Source organism: Martes martes, assembly GCF_963455335.1.
Source record: "Martes martes genome assembly, chromosome: 12".
Taxonomy (NCBI): domain Eukaryota; kingdom Metazoa; phylum Chordata; class Mammalia; order Carnivora; family Mustelidae; genus Martes; species Martes martes.
The window spans coordinates 25,307,913-25,330,630 of NC_137900.1; the positions used below are offsets into that span (position 1 = coordinate 25,307,913).

Genomic DNA, 22,718 nt, shown 5'->3' on the forward strand with positions numbered 1-22,718 from the left:
ATCTCCCTTGTTCCAGTGAGCCATGGTCCTTGCATGAAGTAACTCACTCTCTAGAACTACAATTTTCAGACTTTTTGACGGAGACCCCCATTAAAAAATTTTATGTCATTTCTCTGTACCCACATGGGAAGACACAAGTAAAGCAATGTTTCATGCAACCACAGTAACTCTTGTTATGTGTGATTCACTTTATCCCCCCTCATTCTATTTCATTTTGTTTGAAGTGCTAGTCTATTTTCATGACGCATTAATGTGCTATAGCCACAGTTGGAAAAGCGTGCGTCCCATGAAGTATAATCATGGCCAAGGGTCCTCCGGGAACTCTAACGAGGGGCACCTGACCCTGCTGTGGGGGAAGGGAGAGACAGGAAAGACCTCTCAGGGGAACTGATGCCTGTGGCACATCCTGGCAAGCATGGCGGGGTTGACAAGGAAAGAAATGGAGACAGCGTTTCCTTGCAGACAGAAGGAAGGAAGGTAGGAAGGAAGGGAGGGAGGGAGGGTGGGTCCTCATTTTTTGAGCTGTCATGGGATTTCCTCTGGCCCTATGGCGCTCATGACTGAGCTGTTTGTTCTAGCTCTGCAAAGCACATACTGCCATGTTTGTATGGACTATGGAGGTTCCTGACCTCAGAAAAGCCCATTTTCCATTGTTGCATGAATCTCTCTGCCCCAGCTCTGGCCACCCTGCCAGCTGACTGGCAGCAGTTCCATCCCCCAGAAATTACTGCATTTCATCAAGGAGGGCCTGTAACGAGCCTTATGGAGGATCTTTTTCTCCACAGCAGTGTCCCATCCCAACACTTTTCACTTGGAGATATAAAGCATCCTGCCCCCCCGCCTTCCTCCAGTGCCAACACTGCAACGTCGGCTGCTTGCCCGGTGTTGGGACAGGCTGAGCTCACCAAACGTGACCTCGCCCGTGTGAGCCTGCTGGGCACTGGGAGGTTGGGAGGATGCAGACTCAACACCCATGTTCACAGGCTCCTGCTGCCACACTGTAGCGGAGGCCTACGGCCAGGATCAAGGGGGTTTAGGGTCTGCTGAGGGTTAGGCCACACAGTTGATTACAACCATGAATCTCTCCAGTTCTATGACTCAGAGGTGAACACTGCCTCCCACTAAGTACAAGACTCAGATAAACCCAAAGGTGAATACAACAAGAGTTTCCCTGGAGCACAAAGAATCTGGGGCTCCAGACCTTGGTATTGGGTACTGGGACAGCTAGAGGGAAAGATTATCAAAACCAGGATCAAAATGCCTGTCTCTCACACTTTCTCCATCAACCCCTGCAGACCACAGGTTTCCTCTCTCCTTGCAACCTTCTTAAAGCTGCCAGCTGATCTTGGTTTCATTTCGAGCAAGAGCCACCAGCAAGTTATACTACTACTACCCATAAATGTAATGCCAGAATGTGATGGCCCCTTTTTTAGTTTACAGAGTGGTTTACATACTTGGCCATATTTGTTTTTCTCAGTGGTCCTTTGAGACAGGCAAGAATACATTATTCATAGATGAGGACACCGAGACTCAGTGAAGTTATAGGACTTGCCTAGAGATACTTCAGATAAGCAGACTCAGGTAAGCTGATTCTCAGCCAGGGCTTTTGCTGTGCTCTCCACTGCCTTCCCGCATGATTTATCCTATAGTGTCCCAGAGAGGACTCTAGTCACTACTGCTACTGTCCTGTTTTCCAGCTATATGAAGTTCCACTGTGTGAGGCGGTCTTCTAGAAGATGTGCTAGCATCCCAGTCAGCTCCCACCCTGCCTTTCCAAGGTCCTAATGTAACAGCCTCTCTGGCTAGAGTCTCTCCAAGCCAGCCAAGGGTCTGTGCCATATTTCCTGTTCTCAGAATCCCCCCATCAATGGATTCTGCAAAATGCCTCACCCCCTTTGTATTCAGCACAGAACTTTTTTTCCAATGAAACAGTGACTAGGAATTCTATTGAGGTAAAAAAGTTTTCTTCAGAAATTGTAAGGACATTCTAAGATTGGTTTCCAAAAAAGGTGGCATAGGAGCTCCTCCTGGGTAGCTCAGTCTGTTTAGTGTCTGCCTTCGGCTCAGGACATGATCTCAAGGTCCTGGGATCAAGCCCTGCATCCGGCTGCCTGCTCAGCGGGAAGCCTGCTTCTCCCTCTCCCACTCCCCTGCTTGTGTTCCCTCTCTCGCTGCCTCTCTCTCTGTCAAATAAATAAAATCTTTAAAAAAAAAAAAAAAAGCAAAACTGATGGCATAATATAGAGCAACTAACACAAGCCTCGTGGAATTCCTGCACCTGTCCTTGAGTGAACCAAGTGCTGTTGACCTGTCATCCAAACTCCAACTGAAGACGCTTTAATGAGGACATGCCTGTTAAATTCCAGCTTCCCATTTTTGGATGAGAGACAGGAATAATACATCACCTCACATTCGTATGGCACTTTCTAACTTTTTAAAGCACATTATTTTTATGCCCATAACAAAATCTAGAAGTTGGGCAAAGTAATATTTGGAATCTCATTTTATAGATGAGTAAATTGATAATCAGGGAAGTTAAGAGACTTACCCAAGACCTCACAGCTTGAAAGCAACACAACCAAGATTAGACCACACAGCCCGTAAGCAACACAACCAAGTTCATGACCCCTAGACTGGTGCTGTTTCAGGTCCAAATGCTGCCTCTGGGTGTCCTCCAATGGTGGCTGTTGTGCCCAGGTGGCTCACACAGCCAGCCCTAGGCTCACCAAGCAGCAATCTTTTGCCTCCCTGGACCGCTGGCATGGGTGAGCAATTCTCACCAAGTAGCCAGCCCTGGAGGGCTTTGCTAGGGGGATCCTGTCACCAGCAAAGATCAGTGAGCAATCATGAGAGTTAGTTTTTCGCTTTTTGAAAAAAAAGAAAAATCTCAAGACAGTGTCCTTGATCTGTGTTATCTCTCTCTAAACACACAAACCTCAGCAAAAGTAGTAGCCCATGAACTTGCTATTCTTTGAAGAGTACACTCTCAACCATAAGGAAAGACAACTAACTGAGACCTTACCATCGCCATTCTAAAGGAGCGCTCCTCTATTAACAGAGCCAGAGAAAGAGTTCATTGCTATACTCTCACTTTTGACAGCCACATCAAAGAAGCCAAAAGAATTAAAAACTAATTCATTAAGAGAAAAAATGTCCTACCACGCAACTGGCCACAGGGAAGAAATGAGAAGTTGCAACTGAAAGTGGTACATCTCCTTGGCTCTGATTGCATTATTGCCTCGTGGAAGGGCAAGGTCCCCAGGGCAGCACCCTGGACAGATCTCAGGTCTTGGAAAACAGCCAGCATTCTGCTGTCACCCCACACCCCTAGTTCACATGTTTAATCAACAACTATGTACTGACCTCCATTATGTGACAAGTGCTGTGTTAGGTGTTGAGTGATACTCAAATGAACAAACAGACACAAGACTTTTCCTCCCACAGCTTGCTCCGCATCATTACTTTAAACAAATTCTTCCTTATATTGTCAGAGATTTGAGAAATACTGCCAAAAAGCTGAGGACCAGATGTCCTGAGCATGTGGACTCGATAGGTTTTCATATACACATAAAAGGGGTCAGTAGAAGGGAAAGAAAAGGCATATGAACCAGTGTCTCAAGGGCCTATAGGTCCTAGTTTGCAATAACAACCCGGGGGGATTTTAGAAGATTCCAGAAAAAGGAAACTTTAAATTGACTGATGCCTTCTTTCCCATCTGCTCTGGTGGTTCAGTCCATTCTGGGAAAAGATTCTCATTATGGCCACTCTGCTCCCTTCACTCCCATGGCCTGGTTACTCAAAGTGTGGTCTCTGAACCAGCCACATGGCCACCCCTGGGGAGCTCATTAGAAAGGTCAGATTCATGAATCAGAATCTGATTTTAACAAGATCTGTAGGTGACCCCTGTCTAAGTTAAAGTTTGAGAAGCCCTGATCTAGGAGGGAATCCTTGATTCCCATAAATTATGCGTAGCTCAATTGAAAAAAGAAATACTTTTTCAAATTATTTCTGATCTCATTAGCCAATGATGATTACAGGATTCTTAGAAAGTCTTATGTATTGGGAATATGAGTTTCTGAAAGCACATTATTAAAAACAGTGTCCTGCTTTGTGTTTGACCTATCAAGAGAACTCCCCAGCATCAAGTATTTCTTCTTCTTCTTCTTTTTTTCTTTAAGATCAAACACTCACACTTCAAGTTAGAAGACTAAAACCTAAGCAGAGCCCCTGGGGCGGTTCTGCCTCCCAGCTTCTAAGAGAATGCCAGAGGTTTTCTGGGTGGCAAATGCTAGAAAGAAAAGAACACAGGCTTAGGTCTGCCACAGAACAGAATTTATGTCTTTAGATAGATCTTTTCCCTTTAACTTTTAACTCTGAGACCCAAGTTCCCTTGACTACAGATGCATCTAATTAGGTGATCCTTAAGGTCATTTCTGGCCGAGTCTAGGAAAGTTAAATGGAACTTTTTTTTATCATTTCCTCTTTTTCATTTCTGCCACACTTTGTAACCAGTGGTAGAAGAGGGACTGTAAAGACTATCTTAAGATTAAATAAATACAAAGAAAAGACTAGTGTTATCAAGATTAGGTTAGAAAACCTCCATGGTTTTAGACTAAGGTGCCCCCCGGCTACAGTGCTCCCTAACCTGACCGCTTTCTCCTGCTTCTCAAAGCAGGAAAGACCACTTCTGCAGATGTGCACATGACCACTGCCCACTGGGTCACCTGAACCAGGAATGAATTCTTCTCTGTACACGTCTTCATGGGCTCCTGTGCCAACTCTAGTCCTGTTCCCTGGTGGGGGAGAGAAGTGCTATCTGGATGCCTGGCCAGGCTGGCTCAGCCACACTTCCGAGAGACCCAACAACCCAGGCAATAGTGTAAGAGGCACCCAGCTCACTGGGTCATGCCGGAAACAGAGGAGACTGTTCAAATGTAAGCACAGGGGAGACTCCTCCAAGTCCAAAGGTGAAGGAACGAACAGGTGCCAACCTGTGTGTGGGAACCTCCTAAAAAAACCTAACTTAGGATGGTCTTGCCCTCAAAAAGGAGAACATCATGATGAGAATGTTCAGCCTTAGATATTTAGCAGGTCTGAGGTTTAGGGCATGCAACGATCTGTGTCTCATGGTGATATAAAGTCCAACATGAACAAGAGAATATTTAACTCCTCTGAACAACATAGACTGCCACATTATGAAGACGTGTGCTCTTGAACCACTAATGACTAAGTTCCTTATTTCTCTGAGAGACCTTTGGGAGTGAGGAGCCCCAGGAGAGAGGAGCATCCCCCGCCTTCCTCGTGTGAAACTGTCTAAGAGAAGTCGGGGTCATTGGGTACTGGCCACATCTGACAAACAGAGGCAGGAAGAGAGAGCAGTTCTAAGAGGGCAGGATGACAGACTCAGCCAGGAGAGGACACCACCGTGCCTTACACACACAATTCATGTGACACTCAATCAAGCCAATGACTTCCCACAAAGCAAGCAACTCAGAATGGAGTCGGGCCACACTCACGCCATGGCCCTGTCAAGTCTGTCCCTGAGAGATTTCCAGGACAGCGAGGGTGCCATGCCTGGAAACAGATGTGCCCACACTGATACATGTATAGGCAGCTGGTGCCCTTATGCCCCCTCCTGATATAGAGAATTTGGCAAAGCAAGCCTGAAATCCTTCTGTCCATCCCTGAAGCTTCCCAGAGCCCCAGAGTTCACCCCACCTACCTGTGTACCTCCGGCGGTTCCCTCTGGATCTTGGAGCTGGCCTCCACCACCTCTTTGGCAACTTTACCACTGCAAAAAAGAAACACAACGTCTGTGCACACTCAGAGCAGAAGCGGAGGGGTGTGCACATGTTTTTTTTTTTTTTTTAACTTCACAATGGCCTGATCCGCTCTAGAAACCCACACCTTCTCTTCCTCCATCAGAGAAGTTACAATGGAATTTGAGGGGGGCCCATGAGCATCAGACATGTGTGGAATGGGAAGGGAGGACCAAAACAGGCATACAAGCCAAAGAGCACTGATTTGTAGGCAAAATATTTAAAAAGTAAATGGAAGCCCCCACCCCAACCCACCAACAAAATGGAACCACAGTACCCACCTATATCGAAATCTACTTCCTTTAAAAAATATCTTGCTGCTTGACACGGTCTTGATCTGACTGGATTTCGCATACCTTTAAGAAGAAGCAAAACAGAGGTGGTAGTGACACTGTTGAGTCCGAATGAGACATGCAATAAAGTGTGATGATTGGGTATTTTTGACTATAAGAAATATATGTTATGGGAGGATTGCTTGCATGCACACACACCTGAAAGAGAAGTTTCACCAAAAAATACTTACTTTCACTACGTATATTACAGACTGCTATCCCTTTCCATCTTTTTTTTTTTTTTTAAGTAGGCTTTATGCCCAACATGCGCCTTGAACACAAGACCTTAAGATCGAGATTCACGTGCTCTACCAACTGAGCCAACCAGGTGCCCCTCTTTCTGTTTTTTTCTAAATACTGGTGATGGCCCACACATTTAGTTTCAGAATCTGTTACTGGGTCACAATCTGCAGAAAGGACCAAGCAACACTGACCATCAAAAGGGATTCTTTCCCAATTTCCACTTGAAAGATACAAAGAAGATGGATTGTGTCACGTGGTGTCAAGGTCCTGGTTGCCGGGAGCCGGGTCGGGGATTGGCTTTCACTCCTGTGCCTGAGACAACACTGCAGCAAAAGACAGCTTCCTGGAGACACAGGTCACTCACCACGTCACCAAGAAGCCACCTACTGTGTACTGCCCTCAAGAGACCACAGGGCTCATGTCACCGGGGATGTGGTCACTGGCTGGAGCATTCTCCAATAAGGTCACCATGACCCAGTGCCCTTTAAAGGAACCCAGACCGGGAGATGACTAAGACACACAAGGAACCAGAAGTCCAGCTGAGCACTGATTCGGCAGCTCTGAGTGCACCGTAACCACAAACAAAACCATAGCCCTCTGGGAAACAGTCAAACGTGGGCTGCCCACAGGCCACACACAGGGCACCAAACTGCTGTGACAGCTGAGGTTGCCTCTCAGCAATCACTTTAAGCCTCATGCAACTAAACCCAAGTCAGAAAGAATGGCCTCCAAGGGTTCGAGACCATTTAAAATATCAAGAGTCACAAAATCTTCATAGAAAAACCACACAGAACAATACACTGGATAGAATTCTGAACGGAGATGTGCACACAGCCAGGACTCTGGTGAGAAGTTTCCACGTGGGCAGTGATCCCCAGCACTGGGCATCTCGCAAGCCTTGGCTCCTTTGTTCAGCAACTGTTAACCAAATGCCAAGCCTGGTCCACATCCTCCCCCGCCATGTTCAGGGAAGACACAGGCCTCCGCATTCATGGAGTGTAAGATCTAGTAGGGAAACAGATCTCAATCTAAAAACCAGACACATAAGTGAAGAACTGTAAATTGCAGTGGGGGCCATGTAGGAAAAGATGCAATGACAGCACGGGAGGGGGAGACTAATCCAGCCTGGGGGCCAGGGGTCTGAGCTGAGATCCGGGGATGGGAAGGCATTAACTGGGCAGGTGGTGGGCAGTGTTCTGGGCGGCAGGCTCAGTAGGCATAAAGCCCGGAGAGCTTGAGCACAGGAGGAACTAAAAAGATCTGCTGTGCATTTCCCCATGTTATTATTATTGTAATTACAAACCCACACACATACATTTTCCCCCCTAATTTAGCAGGGCCTGACCTTAAGCTGTCCTAGTTAAGGATTTTGGCCTTTGTCCTTAGAACAATAGAAAGCCATAGGCACACTCTTTTGCAAAGATGCCCCTTCTCCCTTTCCACTTTTGCAAATGGCCTGAGCCAACAGAGAAGGGCACTGGGGACAAGTGAGGAGCAGGGAGATGAGACCAGAGCGGACGGGGTACAGACTGGGGGAGGCGGGATTCCATCTCAAGGCAGGGCCTGGAGATGAGGGCGTGGGAGCCCTTGAGGATGGGGTGTAGTGGGGTGGGAGCATATGAGATCCAGACCCAGGAGGCCCCTGACACCTGGGACAGGCTGTGGCCAGAGCTGGGCTAGCAGATCACATGTAGGCAAGAGGATAAAAATCCCCAGCAAGCCACACTAACATGGGACAGGAGTCCCACGGTGCCCTCCTCCTCCAGCAAGGACACGCCAGCTCCAGGCTCACCTGCCCCCCGCCCCCCTCCCACGCACACACGCACCCCCAGGGAGCTGTGAACCTGACATGTTATCTACAGGAGCTCAGCTTCTCCCCATCTTCTTGGCAGGATTTTTGCTCCCAAGCCTCAGAGGTAGGAGACAGAGAAACCTTTAAAGAAGTTTCTGTCGTTAGGGGCACCTGGGTGGCTCATTCGGCCTTCGGCTCAGGTCATAATCCCAGGGTCCTGGGATCGAGGCTGTACTGGGCTCCCTGCTCAGTGGGGAGCCTGCTTCTCCCTCTCCCTGACTCTTCCCCTGCTTGTGTGTCACGTGCGAGCTCTCTCTGTCAAATAAATAAAACCTTAAAAAAGAAAAAATAGGGGGCGCCTAGGTGGCTCAGTGGGTTAAAGCCTCTGCCTTCGGCTCAGGTCATGATCCCAGCGTCCTGGGATCGAGCCCCATATCGGGCTCTCTGCTCCACGGGGAGCCTGCTTCCTCCTCTCTCTGCCTGCCTCTCTGCCTACTTGTGATCTCTGTCTGTCAAATAAATAAATAAAATCTTTTAAAAAAAAAAGAAATTGAAAAAAAAAGAAGCTTCAGTCTTTAAGATGTTTATTATTACTGTTCTAGGTTCTAAAGATTCTTGGGGCAAAGCAGTCTGCAAAGTAGATAAAGAGGCTTAATTGCAGCTTTTAACCCATGAAAGTAACGTAACATTGCGCCAACTACACCTCAGTAAAAACAGTAATTAATGAAAAAAGAAAAAGAGCCTTAATTGGAGTTTTCAAATGCAACTCGGTGCCCAGGTGATAGAAGATACCAGAAGCCCAAAGATCTGTGGCAAGCCCAGCTGTTCTAGGGAGCCTCTTGTGGTGAGAGGAGGCAGCTGGGCTTTTCACTGGTTTTTGCCTCCCTGGGCTGGCTCCGCTCTCCTCTTGGTCGGAGGCCCCAGGGCGCGCTGCCTCTGCCCAAACCCTCAGAAGATCCATCTCGCAGAGACAGTGAAGAGGCTGCTTGCTCGGGGCGTGAGGGTGCCAAGAGCACTGGCTTCTTTCTGGAGGCTGATTGTCCTTGAGGAACATTTGTGTCATGTCATTTGCTCAGGGACACTCTCCTGAGAGCGTGACCGCCAGCTCCCCGCCCTTCCGAACACCCAGGCACACAGCCCGTTGTGTCTAGGCTGCGAGCTTCAGTGCACTTTTCAAGGGGCGTTTATCCGGAGAGCTTGAACAACCCCGGGGAAGTGCACGACGGTGGAGGGAGATGCTGAGGGGAAAGGAAAGTGGTGGGGGGATAGGACACACCTCTAGTTGTTCCCAAAGCTGGCCACATGCCAGCAGCATCCGGAAGAGGGGTTACAATGCCGGTGCCCAGGCACCGTCACTAGAGAGTCTCCTCCAGCAGGCATTGGTATTTTTAATCAAACACCCCAACATCATTCCAAGGCAGCCCACTGGGAACCTTTAAGTCCTCAAATTCTCCTTGAATGACCCAGGAGGTGGTGTTTTACCTGGAAGAGCAGAGGCCCAAGGCCATTCCCTGCTCTTGGTCGGAGACCTTGATCAAGTCATGCAGCTTTCCCTAGCCTTAATTTTCCCATGACTTCTTTAAGTGGGGGAGGGGACCAAAATTCTTAATTCATAGTGTTCTGAGGAGGGTTCAATGAGATCAAGGTATCTGAAAGCATCAGCTCATTATGTATATTTCCCTCCCTCCCTAAAATCACCCTCAAAACCTCTCCATTGACTTCTCACTCTGGAGCCACGGAGATTCTGGGGAACGATTTCAAACCCTCTGACAGCCCATGAGAGACCCTTTCTGCTTTAACCAGCGGACGCATGGCAGTGCCCAGTTCCCCAGGCTCTAACATCAACAAGGAGCCTAGAGCAAACGTCTGCCCCCTGCAGGCAACGAATGCACAACCTAGCTAAACAGCAGTCCTCTTTTCCAGCCTCTTTTCCCACTGCCGCCTCTAACTCCCCATTAAAATCCCAGAATGGGATTCCAAATGCTTCCATAAAATCTCAAACATATTAATTCAGATTAATTCATTTGACCCTCAGAGCTCTCTCCTAGGAGGAAGCAATGCACCTTTTTATGTGAGGAAACTGAGGCACAGAGGGCTTACATCACGTAATCATGGTAACACGACAGAACTGGGGGAACTGTGCTGCAAATCCAGGTCTGTCTGCATTTTTAAAATACCGTGTTTAGCCTTGAAGGTTCTCAGACTTCAAAGGGCATCAGATTCACCTGGCATGTGTCTTAAAACACAAGTTTCTGCTTCAGTTAAATCTGGCATGGAGCCCAAGAATCTGCATTTCCAGCAAGTTCCCAGGAGATGCTGATGCATCAAAGGACCCTACTTTGAGAATCACTGGATTAGAGCAAATAACCCTAGCCTACACATGAGCACCACCTGGGAAAGATTGATTTCTACCAATATCTAGCTCCCTCCTCCCAAATTCTGATTTTTTTTTAAATGACAGTTATTGAGATATAATCCGCATACCATAAAGTTTGCCCTTCTAGATCACAGTGGTCTTGAATATAACTCACCAAATTTTTTTAAAATGAGAAAACGTTTTCATCAACCAGGAAGAACCAACCTCCCACTAACCACCCCTATCTCCTCTACTCCCAATCCTAAGCAAGCCCAAATCTACTCTCTGTCTCTCTAGATTTCTCTGTTCTGAATATTGCATACAAATAGAATCATACAGTATGTAGCCTTTTATGTTTGGCTTTTTTCCACTTAGCGTAATGTCCACAGCTTGGTACTCGGGTCCAAAGCTTCCGAGTGGTTCTAGTTGTGCAGCCAGCGCTGAGAACCACTGATTTGGAACCTTGGTACTCAGAGTGTGGACCATGGGCCTGCAACACAGCCTCACTGGGGAGCTTATTAGAAATATGGACTCCAGGGGGACCTGGGTGGCTCAGTTGGCTAAGCATGAGGCTCTTGATTTCAGCTCAGGTCACGATCCTGGAGTCGTGGGGTCGAGACCTGCATTGCACTCAGCAGGGAGTCTGCTTGAGATTTTCTCCCTTGCCCTCTGCTCCTCCCCCTGCTTGCATGCTCTCTCTCTCTCTCTCAAATAAATAAATCTTAAAAAAAAAAAAAAAAAAGGAAATATGGATTCCAATGCCCCACCCCAATCTACTGAATCACACTCCACATTCTCACAGGATCTCTGGGTCATTCACGGGCTCACACAGGTGTGTGAGGCTCTCAGGTAGGGAGCTCTCAGGGTCCTTACCTACCAGACATAACGGTGTTATGACAAAATGCATACCAGACTCTGGGGAAGAAATTTCTTAGGGACTGCCTTTGTGCCCTGCAAACAATTCCATACAAAGTCAGGGACAGAAAGTGTCATTTGAGCCTCTGCAGTATCCCCAGGGCCCATCACAGCATATGGCATAAAGTAGGTGTGACAGACTCATTGAATGGAAACTTCCTGAGCCACTGAACCCTTCAGTGAATCCCTGTGCTTCCATGGAACCCACATTCTGAGGGTGGCAGCACCTAGAAACCGCACAGCATAAAGGAAACTCTGAAATGGTGACTGTCTGTGTCGGGGATCTCCTGGAGTTTGGAGCAGGAGGGAACATCAGAGTTTCTGCACTGGGCTCCATTCCCAGGCAGCAGATCTCAGAGCCAAGGCTTTCAAACCCGATCGTGGCCCTAGGCCAACGGACAACGAACCGCACATTCATGTCTTAAAAGCACACTAGGGAATTCCTAGGCATTGGCCACTGGGCCTCCGTGTTCCCATCACAGGTGAAGTAGAAAAAGGAGCAAACCATCTCCAAACCAGGAAACAAAATCAGAACCTTGCTCTGCCAGCCAAAACCATTACAATGCAGCACCAATGACACGGAGCTGGAAGCAGGTACCCAGCCCTGAGTTTAACAGAAACAGAACCCTTCAGAGTCAAAAGGATGGGGCCCGGCAACCAACAGGCACTCAAAACCCTTTCATCATTAGTGGAGGGGGAGGGCTCATGGTCACTGCTGCACATCTAAGCACTCCCCAGCAGTTATTACCAGTCATACTTTACAGATGAAAAACAAGGTTGGGGCTCAGTTCAAGTGCTTTGTTCCAGGCCACACTGCTAGGAAGTGACAGTGTCAAGACTCAAAGCCAAGCCTTTCACCTCCAAGGTCCATGCTTGTGAATACTGGCAACAGTGAGGCAAATGAATCACACCAGAGGCCCTGTCCCCCCTGTTCTATACATGAGAAGGCTGAGGCCAGACCTGTCCGAGGCCACACAGCCCAGTCCAAACAGGTGGTACCTTTCCTTCTCTGTAAGGAAGAGGGGTGGTTATGGAAAAATGAAGGAACAAAAGGATCCAAGAAAATTCAAATCAGTATATATATTAGGGATTAGAGGGCTTCATGAAAGAGATGGGGTAGCCTGGCCTAGCCACACCACAGGTGCTAGGACTCAGTCACCTCTGCACAGTGTCCCCACTGATGATGGGGATTTATGATGATGGTTCGATTTATGGTATGTTTAACTTAGAATGGGTTTATCAGGGTGTCACTCCATCATAAGTCAAGGAAGTCAAGGAAGATCTGTTCAGTGCCACTTGTGACCACTAAACCTTCCAGGTCTTGGGAAGCATCCGCAGAAGACTGGGAGGGATTCCTCTGATATGCCTAGTCAGCCCACCTAATGACAGGATTATCATACTGAGCTCTTAACCAGCTGTGTACCCTAAAATGTGCAAAATGAGTTCCCCAGTTGACAGGTTTTTCTCCTTGTTCCCCCTCCTTTCAATTCTGTTTTTGTCTTTATTTGACTCTAGCCATCAACGGACTCTGTCACGCATGATAAAACAATGTGTGTGCAACAGAACGAATTAACGTCCTAAGTTATTCTTTGATGGAGATCCTATGAGTTCACCTAAAGATCTTCAAAGCCATGCTAAACGCCTGCCAAGAAGGGCTGACTGAGAAGCCACCAAAAGGTCTAGCCACTGGGTGTTCTCCTCTCCTACTCCTGCCCCTTCCACTGTCTGTGGTCAGCAGCCATCAACCATACCCTTCACTCCTCTGCTGCCTCTTTCACGATGGCTGAGCCCCTTGTCTGGCTCCGAGAGCTCCTTGTCCCTGGTCTCCTCCCTGTCTACTTCATGTAGCCTCCACTCCAGCCTTGCATGGCCACTCATCTTCCCCAATGTCTTCCACTTTCCTGCCTTGGTCTCTTACTCAGAATGTCCTTCCTCCATCGGAAAGGGACTTCCACCTCCTGGCTCCCCCAGCAGCAAGACTCATCCCTCCTCTGGGGTGCCGTCCAGCATTTTATTTGTTTTTCCCCTTTTGGTATCTCCGACGAAATACAAATCTCCTGAAGAGAGGAACCATGCCTTATCAATTGATCCGGAAAAACTTTTTGAATAGCTGGGGTCTTTGGCAAGTAAAAAGATCAATAGAACTTAGCTCCTACCTTCAGAGAGATCTGATTTGTATAGATATGTACATAAAAATCTACAATAAAATAGGTCACGATCCATCTTGTTTTGCTTTGTTTCAAAATTCCATCTACCAGCTCCCTCATTTGTGAGAAAACATTCATTCCAAATGACTAACTAAATGTCTCTAAATGATCCCTTGACAAGAACCAGATGATTTCATTAAAGGAGGAACAGAAGACTTCCAAAAGCTTAGGCTCCAAAAATAGTTTGTCAGTTTCTCAAAAAATTAAGTATAGAGCTACCTAGTGACCCAAAAACTACACTCCTAGGTAGAAACCTAACAGAACTGTCCACACAAAAACTTTTATATGAATATTCATAGCAGCATTATTTATAATAGCTAAAAAGAGGGTACAATCCAAATGTCCATCGACTGATGAATGGATAAACAAAATGTGGTCTATCCAAACAATGGATTGTTATTCAGTCATGGAAAGAAATGCAGTACTGATGCCGGCTACCACATGATAAACCTTGAAAACGTGACCTTAAAGTGAAAGAAGCCAGGCACAAAAGGCCACATAGCTCATAATTCTGTTTATATAAAATGTCCAGAATGGGTGAATCCATAAACACAGAAAGTAAACCAGTGGTTGCCAAGGTCTGGGGAGAGAGGGGAAATGGGGAGTGACTGTTAATGGATGCAAGGTTTCTTTTGGAGGGGATAAAAATGTTCTGGAATTGGATAGGGGTGACGGTTGCGTGACTTTGTGAATTATACTAAAAACCACTGAATGTATACTTTAAAGGGTGATTTTTATGGTATATGATCTCAATTAAAAACAACAGCAAAATACATGCATGCCTCAACTAGGGACAGAGCATCAAACCCCCTGCATCTCCCTCTCCCAGCTCTCATGGACATGGACAGGCCTGGACATAAGTTGAGCAATCAGGTGCCCTTATATACTAGTTTCCAAACACCCCACAGGACACACTGATGTCATGAGGTGTAGATCGTTGTGGAAAGGTCTTTTGATACATATCCTCACTCACAGGATTTTGGAGGTCATCTCACCCCAACGGCTTTCAAACTGTACTTCTGATAGGATCTGCCCAGGACGGAGAGTTCTCCCAGAACACAAGACTCTCAACGCTAAGCCTGGAGTAGGCAGGCAAGTACAGACAACTGGTCACCCAGCTCCTGAGAAGCAGAGAGCCACAGGCGAAGGGTCTCCAGTCCTAATCCCAACTCTGGTCCTCACCAACAACCATAGGTCCTCTATTGTTATCTTTTTACCTACTAGGCTTTGCCTACACTTCTGTTTTAGGAAAATAGTTCTGTGACTAAAAAGGATTTGAGGAGGAGTAGGAGACTTAAATATCATTGCGTCCCGGGAGTTCAGCTAGATAGTTATCAAACCATTCTTAACACTCACAAACTCAATAGGAGATCAAAGAGAAGAAGAGCAGCAATTCTAGGAACAGAAAAGTGACCACTTTCTGGAAGGTAGGACACGCGGAGAAGTGAATCTGAGGTGATACACGGGAAGAGAGACCGCAGGAGGAAGAGCCGGGTCTCGGCAAGCAGGAGAGCAGCAGAGCACAAAATCACTACTTTTAGAAGTCTGCTCCACTGAGGCAAGTCACTCCAGAGGCTAAGCAGAGGGTAGAGACTTTGTGGGGACACTGTGGTCTTAGGACCCACACGGTCACAGAAAGACCAGGGGTGTCTGAGTGCAGCAGATCTCCCAGGTATCGGAGTGGGGAAGCCGGCTGCAGAGACGGAACCAAGGAGTGGGCTCTCAGCTCGGGGTTACCTTAAACCATGATCCAAGGCTTAGTCGGACCACTGCTCTTCCAGCAGGGACCCCCACAAAGGGCAGAACCAGGGTGACCCCCTCTTTCCTCCTCCAGAATAAGTGGCACGGGAGTGCACTACAGGAATCTGCTGGGTTTGGAGACTTCAAATGGGTCCATGCGCCAGAGACAGAAATGCTCGGTCACAGGCTGGATGAGCTCAGAGTGCGGCCAGAGACCAGGGAGACGGGAGGGATTGGCTGTTTTTCTATGACGGCGCATTGAAGAGTGGGGCCCCAAGCTCTTTGCTTTTCTGGGCCAGAGATTGAGAGGCCGCCATCTTCATTCCTGTCCTCCAAAGTGGTACAGAAAGCGTTCAGGGAACAAAAGCTCCTAAGAGCTGAACCCAAGCAGATTTGCTCTCTCAACCACACCACTTAGCCTGGCCCCTGGCAAAAGTGGTGCAATTCTGCCTCTGGCAAAGACATTTGAGAATCAATACAACAGGCCACTCTCCCAGAAGATCAATAAGAACATCCACCCAAGACCAATGCAACGATCAGTGAGAACTGCAGAACTTCAGAGCTACAGGAATACAGCACATAGAATTCATGTCTTTTTTCCTCATGATTCTTTAGTCTCTCAAAGTTAAATTTTTTTAATTTTGTTTTTTTCTTATTCTATGTTTAATTTTTCCTCTTTCCTATTTTAACATTTTAAAACTATTTTATCATTACTTCAAAAAAATCTTCTTTAATTTTCATTGCTATACTCATATTCTATCTCTTCATTGAATTTGGCCGTATTTTTTGTATACATACAGGTTTTTCTCTCTTTGAAATTTTGGGATACAGTTTCTTCTAATAGATCAAAATATACCCTAAATCTAGCACATGGCTTTGTTCTAGTCTCTAGCCTGCTCACATCCGTTTCTCTTTTTTTTCTTTTTTCAACCAACTTCTTGTATTATCAATTCCTTTTTTAGAATCTTTATTAATTTTCACCTTTACAGTCATACTCCATCCCTTCATTGTATTTACCCTTATTTTTGTGTATATATATATATAAAGTTTTCTTTCTTTAAAATTTTGGGAGGCAGTTTCTTCTAACAGACCAAAATACACCCAAAATCAAGTGTGTGACTCTGTTATATTCACCAGTCTAATATATTAGATATTATATTAGATTATATTGGATAAATACTATATATTTTTCTTTTTTTTCCTCCTTTCTTCTCCCCCCGCCCCGGTTTTGGGACTCTTCTGATATGGTTAGTGGATATTTTTCTGGAGTCATTGCTACCCTTTTAGTATTTTGTTCTCTCATTCATCTATTCTTATCTGGATAAAATGACAAGACAGAAAAACTCACCTCAAAAAAAAAGAACAAGAGACAGTACTGAAGGTTAGGGACCTAATCAATACAGACATTAGTAAGATGTCAGAACTAGAGCTCTGGGCTCGAAAACAGCATGGAGGATACTAGAGAATACCTTTTTAGAGAAATAAAATCCCTTTCTGGAGCAATGAAAGAACTAAAATCTCACCGAGCTGAAATTAAAAAAAAAAAAAAAACTATTAATGAGGTGCAATCAAAAATGAAGGCTCCTACTCCTAGGATAAATGAGGCAGAAGAGAGAATTAGTGACAGAAGACCAAATGATGGAGAATAAAGAAGCTGAGCAAAAGAGAGACAAACAGCTACTGGACCATGAGAGGAGAATTCGAGAGATATATGATACCATAAGATGAAACAATATTAGAATAATTGGGATCCCAGAAGAAGAAGAAAGAGAAGGGCAGAAGGTATATTGCAGCAAATTATAGTAGAGAATTTCCCTAATTTTGTAAAGGGAACAAGCATCAAAATCCAGGAGACACAGAGAACCCCCCTCAAAATCAATAAAAATAGGTCCACACCCTGTCATCTAATAGTAAAACTTTCATGTCTCAATGATAAAGAGAAAATCCTGAAAGCATCTCAGGACAAGGGGTTTGTAACATACAACGGTAGAAATATTAGTTTAGCAGCAGACCTATCCACAGAGACCAGGCAGGCCAGAAAGGACTGACATGATATATTCAGAGCACTAAATGAGAAAAATGTGCAGCCAAGAATACTATATCGAGCTAGGTTGTCACTGAAAATAGGAGTGATGAAAAGCTTCCAGGACAAACAAAAACTAAAAGAATTTGCAAACATTAAACCAGCCCTACAGGAAATATTGAAAGGGGGTTCTCTAGGCAAAGAGAGAGCCTAAAAGTAACAGACTAGAAAGGAACAGAAAAAATATACAGTAACAGTCACCTTACATGCAATACAATGGCACTAAATTCATATCTTTCAATAGTTACCTTGAATGTAAATGGGCTAAATCAATCAAAAGACACAGGGTATCAGAATGGATAAAAACAAAACAAAACAAAACAAGACCCATCAGTATGCTGTCTGCAAGAAACTCATTTTAGACCCAAAGACACCCCCAGATTTAAAATGAGGGGGGGGAAACAATTTACCATGCTAAAGGACATCAAAAGAAAGCTAGGGTGGCAATCCTTCTATCAGATAAATTAGCCAAAGACTATAATAAGAAAGGAGGAAGGACATTATATCATACATAAAGGGTCTTTCCAACAAGAAGATCTAACAATTGTAAATATCTATGCTTCTAACATGGGAACAGCCAATTATATAAACCAATTAATAACAAAATCAAAGAAACACATCAACAATACTACAATAATAGTAGGGGACTTTAATACCCCCTCACTGAAATGGACTGATTATCTAAGCAAAAGATCAGTGAGGAAATAAAGGCTTTAAATGACACACTGGACCAGAGAGACATCACAGATATGTTTAGAACATTCCATCCGAAAGCAACAGAACACACATTCTTCTCTATTGTACATGGAACATTCTCCAGAATAGATCACATCTTGTGTCACAAATCAGGTCTCAACCGGTACGAAAAGATTAGGATCATTCCCTGCATATTTTCAGACCACAAGAGGAAACTAGAACTCAACCACAAGAGGAAAGTTGGAAAGAACTCAAATACATGGAGGCTAAAGAGCATCCTACTAAAGAATAAATGGGTCAACCAGGAAATTAAAGAAGAATTGAAAAAATTCATGGAAACAAATGAAAATGAAAACACAACTGCTCAAAATCTTTGGGACACAGCAAAGGTGGTCTTGAGAGGAAAGTATATAGCAATACAACCCTTTCTCAAGAAACAAGAAAGGTCTCAAGTATGCAACCTAACCCTACAGCTAAAGGAGGTGGAGACAGAACAGCAAAGAAAGCCTAAACCCAGCAGGAGAAGAGAAATAATAAAGATCAGAGCAGGAATCAATGAAATAGAAACCAAAAGAACAGTAGAACAAATCAACAAAATTAGGAGCTGGTTCTTTGAAAGAATTAATAACATTGATAAACCCCTGGCCAGACTTATCAAAAAGAAAAGAGAAAGGACCCAAATTAACAAAATCATGAATGAAAGAGGAGAGACCACAACCAACACCAAAGAAATACAAACAATTATAAGAACATATTATGAGCTACTTTAGCCAGCAAAGTAGACAATCTGGAAGAAATGGATGCATTCCTAGAGATATATAAAGTACCAAAACTGAACCAGGGAAAAATAGAAAACCTGAACAGACCCATAACCAGTAAGGAGATTGAAGCAGTCATCAAAAATCTCCCAACAAACAAGAGCCCAGGGCCAGATGTCTTCCCAGGAGAATTCTACCAAACATTTAAGGAATTATTACCTATTCTCCTGAAACTGTTCCAAAAAACAGAAATGGAAGGAAAACTGCCAAACTCATTTTATGAGGCCAGCGTCCCCTTGATCCCAAAACCAGACAAAGACCCCATCAAAAAGAATTACAGACCAATATCCTTGATGAACACAGATGTAAAAATTCTCACCAAAATACTACCCAATAGGATCTAACAGTGCATTAAAAGGATTATTCACCACAACCAAGTGGGATTTATTCCTAGGCTGCAAGGTTGGTTCAACATCTGCAAATCAATCAGTGTGATACAATACATTAATAAAAGAAAGAATAAGAACCATATGATATTCTCAGTAGATGCTGAAAAAGTATCTGACAATCCTTTCCTGATCACAACTGTAGGGATAGAGAGTACATACTTCAATATCATCAAAGCCATCTATGAAAAACCCACAGTGAAAATCATTCTCCATGGGGAAAAACTGAGAGCTTTTCCCCTAAGGTCAGGAACACAGCAGGGCTGTCCACTATCACCACTGCTATTCTACATAGTATTAGAAGTCCTAGCCTCAGCAGTCAGACAATAAAAAGAAATAAAAGGAGTCAAACTCTCACTCTTTGCAGGTGATATAATACTTTATGTGGAAAACCCAAAAGACTCCCTCCAAAACTGCTAGAATTCATATAGGAAATCAATAAAGTGTCAGGATATAAAATCAATGCACAGAAATCAGTTGCATTTCTATACACCAACAAGAGAGAAGAAAGAGAAATTAAGGAGTCAATCTCATTTATAACTGCACTCAAAACCATAAGATACCTAGGAATAAATCTAACCAAAGAAGCAAAGAATCTGTACTCAGAAAATTATAGAGTACTCATGAAAGAAATGGAAGAAAACACAAAGAAATGGAAAAACATTCCATGCTTATGAATTGGAGAACAAATATTGTGATAATGTCTATGCTACCTAGAGCAATAATGCATTTAATGCAATCCCTATCAAAATACCATCAGCTTTTTCACAGAACTAGGACAAATAATCCTAAAATTTGTATGGAACCATAAAAGACCCCAAATAGCCAGAGGAATGTTGAAAAAGAAAACCAAAGTTGGCAGCATCACAATTCTAGACTTCAAGCTCTGTTACAAAACTGTCATCATCAGGACAGTGTGGTACTGACACAAAAACAGACACATTGATCAATGGAATAGAATAAAGAACCCAGAAATGGACCCTCAACTCTATGGTCAACTAATCTTCGAAAAATCAGGAAAGAACATCCAATGGAAAAAAGACAGTCTCTTCAACAAATGGTGTTGGACAGTCACATGTAAAAGAATGAAAATGGACCATTTCCTTACACCACATACATAGACTCAAAATGAATGAAAGACCACAGTGTGAGACACGAATCCATCAAAATCCTTGAGGAGAGCACAGGGAGCAACCTCTTCAACCTCAGCCACAGCAACTTCATCCTAGAAACATCGCCAAATCCAAGGGAAGCAAGGGCAAAAATGAACTACTGGGACTTCATCAAGATCAAAAGCTTTTGCACAGCAAAGGAAACAGTTAACAAAACCAAAAGATGACTGACAGAATGGGAGAAGATATTTGCAAATGATAAATCAGATAAAGGGCTAGTATCCAAAATTTATAAGGAACTTATCCAACTCAACACCCAAAGAACAAATAATCCAATCAAGAAATGGGCAGAAGACATGAACAGATATTTCTGCAAAGAAGACATCCAGATGGCCAACAAACACATGAAAAAGTGCCAATATCACCCACCATCAGGGAAATACAAATCAAAACCGCAGTGAGATACTCCCCAACACCAGTCAGAATGGCTTAAATTAACCAGTAAGGCAATGACAGATGTTGGCATGGATGTGGAGAAAGGGGAACCCTCCTACACTGTTGGTGGGAATGCAAGTTGGTGCAGCCACTCTGGAAAACAGTTATGGAGGTTCCTCAAAAAGTTGAAAATAGAAAATAGAGCTACTCTACAACCCAGCAATCACACTACCGGGTATTTAGCCTAAAGATACAAATGTAGTGATCCCAAGGGGTACATGCACCCAAATGTTCACATCATCAACAGATGAATGGATAAAGAAGATGTGGTGTGTATGTATATATATACATACAATGGAATACTATGTAGCCATCAAAAAACCAGAAATCTTGCCATTTGCAATGATGTGGATGGAACTAGAGAGTATTATGCTAAGCAAAATAAGTCAGTCAGTGAAAGATGATTATCATATGATATCTCTGATATGAGGAATTTGAGAGACAGGGTGAGGGGTGGGGGGGGGGGTTAGGGAGGGAAAAAAATGAAACAAGATGGGACCAGGAAGGGGGGCAAACCATAAGAGACTCTTAATCTCAGGAAACAAACTGAGGGTTGCTGGGAGTTGGAGGGGAGGGATAGGGTGGTTGGGTTATGGACATTGGGGAGGGTATGTGCTATGGTGAGTGCTGTGAAGTGTGTAAGACCAATGATTCACAGACCTATATGCCTGCAGCAAATAATACATTATATGATAACAAAAAATAAATAAATAAAAGGATTTGAAAAAGATTGTCCAAGCCATCATTCTCCTATCCTTGTCAGCCAAAGCCCAGGAGGTTCAGAGACTCAGCCTTTTCAGAAACAAGAGTCTAATGAGCACAGCAGAATTCAGTGTGAGGGAAGACGGAGCAGCGGCTGCCTGGATGAGCTTCAGGGGCCAGCTGACACCCTGGGCAGGGTTGGCCTGGGCTCCTGACTGTGTCCCTCACCACCACTCTTCTAATTAGTAAGCGTGTCTCAAAGAGTAGAACCTGGAACTCAGTGGGAAGATCCTAAATTTGAAGCTCTCTTGAAACTTGAGAGCTTTATGGCTGGTTTCTGAAGTCCTGTCCAGTACGGACTTTCCATGATCCTAGCCTCTGACCGCATTCCACCCACAAGCCTCTGGCTCTCATCTCTGAATGCTGAAGGCTTCTTCCTACAAACACCTGTGTGTCTCTGCCAAAGCTTGCTTTCTTTGGTGCTGAGCTCACAGTCACTCACACTCAGAGTAAGCCAGAGAGTGTTAACTCTTCCCTCTGAAGTGGCCTTCAGCCAAAATGAATGGGGAGTTGGTAGACAAAGAGCCTGGGCCCTTTGCTAAACTCTGGGGCAAGTTCTACAGCCTGACAGAGTTCCCCAGCAGAGCTTAGCACAGCTACCCTGAGGAGTGACCTGATGGATGACATGCTCTATATTGCTTGCTGCCCCAACCTCCCTTCCCCACCCCCCTACCGGTACCACTTTTTGCACTCAACACTTCTCAAGGTCTGCTTCTGAGGGGGGCACCCAACCAAAAACAGATTCTGTTATGTTGAATGAAAATAGCAATGCAAAATAAAAAAAAAAATATAAAAAACAAAACAACAACAACAACAAAAAACCATTAAAGGGGCACCTGGGTGGCTCAGTGGGTTAAAGCCTCTGCCTTCGGCTCAGATCATGATCCCGAGGTCCTGGGATCAAGCGCCGCATCAGGCTCTCTGCTCAGCGGGGAGCCTGCTTCCTCCTCCCTCTCTCTGCC

General features: G+C 44.8%; 1 protein-coding gene across 2 annotated transcripts in view; it reads right to left on the bottom strand.

Moving 5' to 3' along the window:
- The window catches only part of FRMD3 (FERM domain containing 3), a gene marked incomplete at both ends in the record, with an annotated part of 298,064 nt that overhangs the window by 59,932 nt on the left and 215,414 nt on the right, over positions 1–22,718 (bottom strand). For both annotated transcript variants that reach the window (XM_080820271.1, XM_080820270.1), the window contains 2 exons: positions 5,723–5,791; positions 6,101–6,175. In XM_080820271.1, the coding sequence (XP_080676397.1) occupies positions 5,723–5,791; positions 6,101–6,175 (144 nt within the window). The remainder of the gene's footprint in view (positions 1–5,722; positions 5,792–6,100; positions 6,176–22,718) is intronic.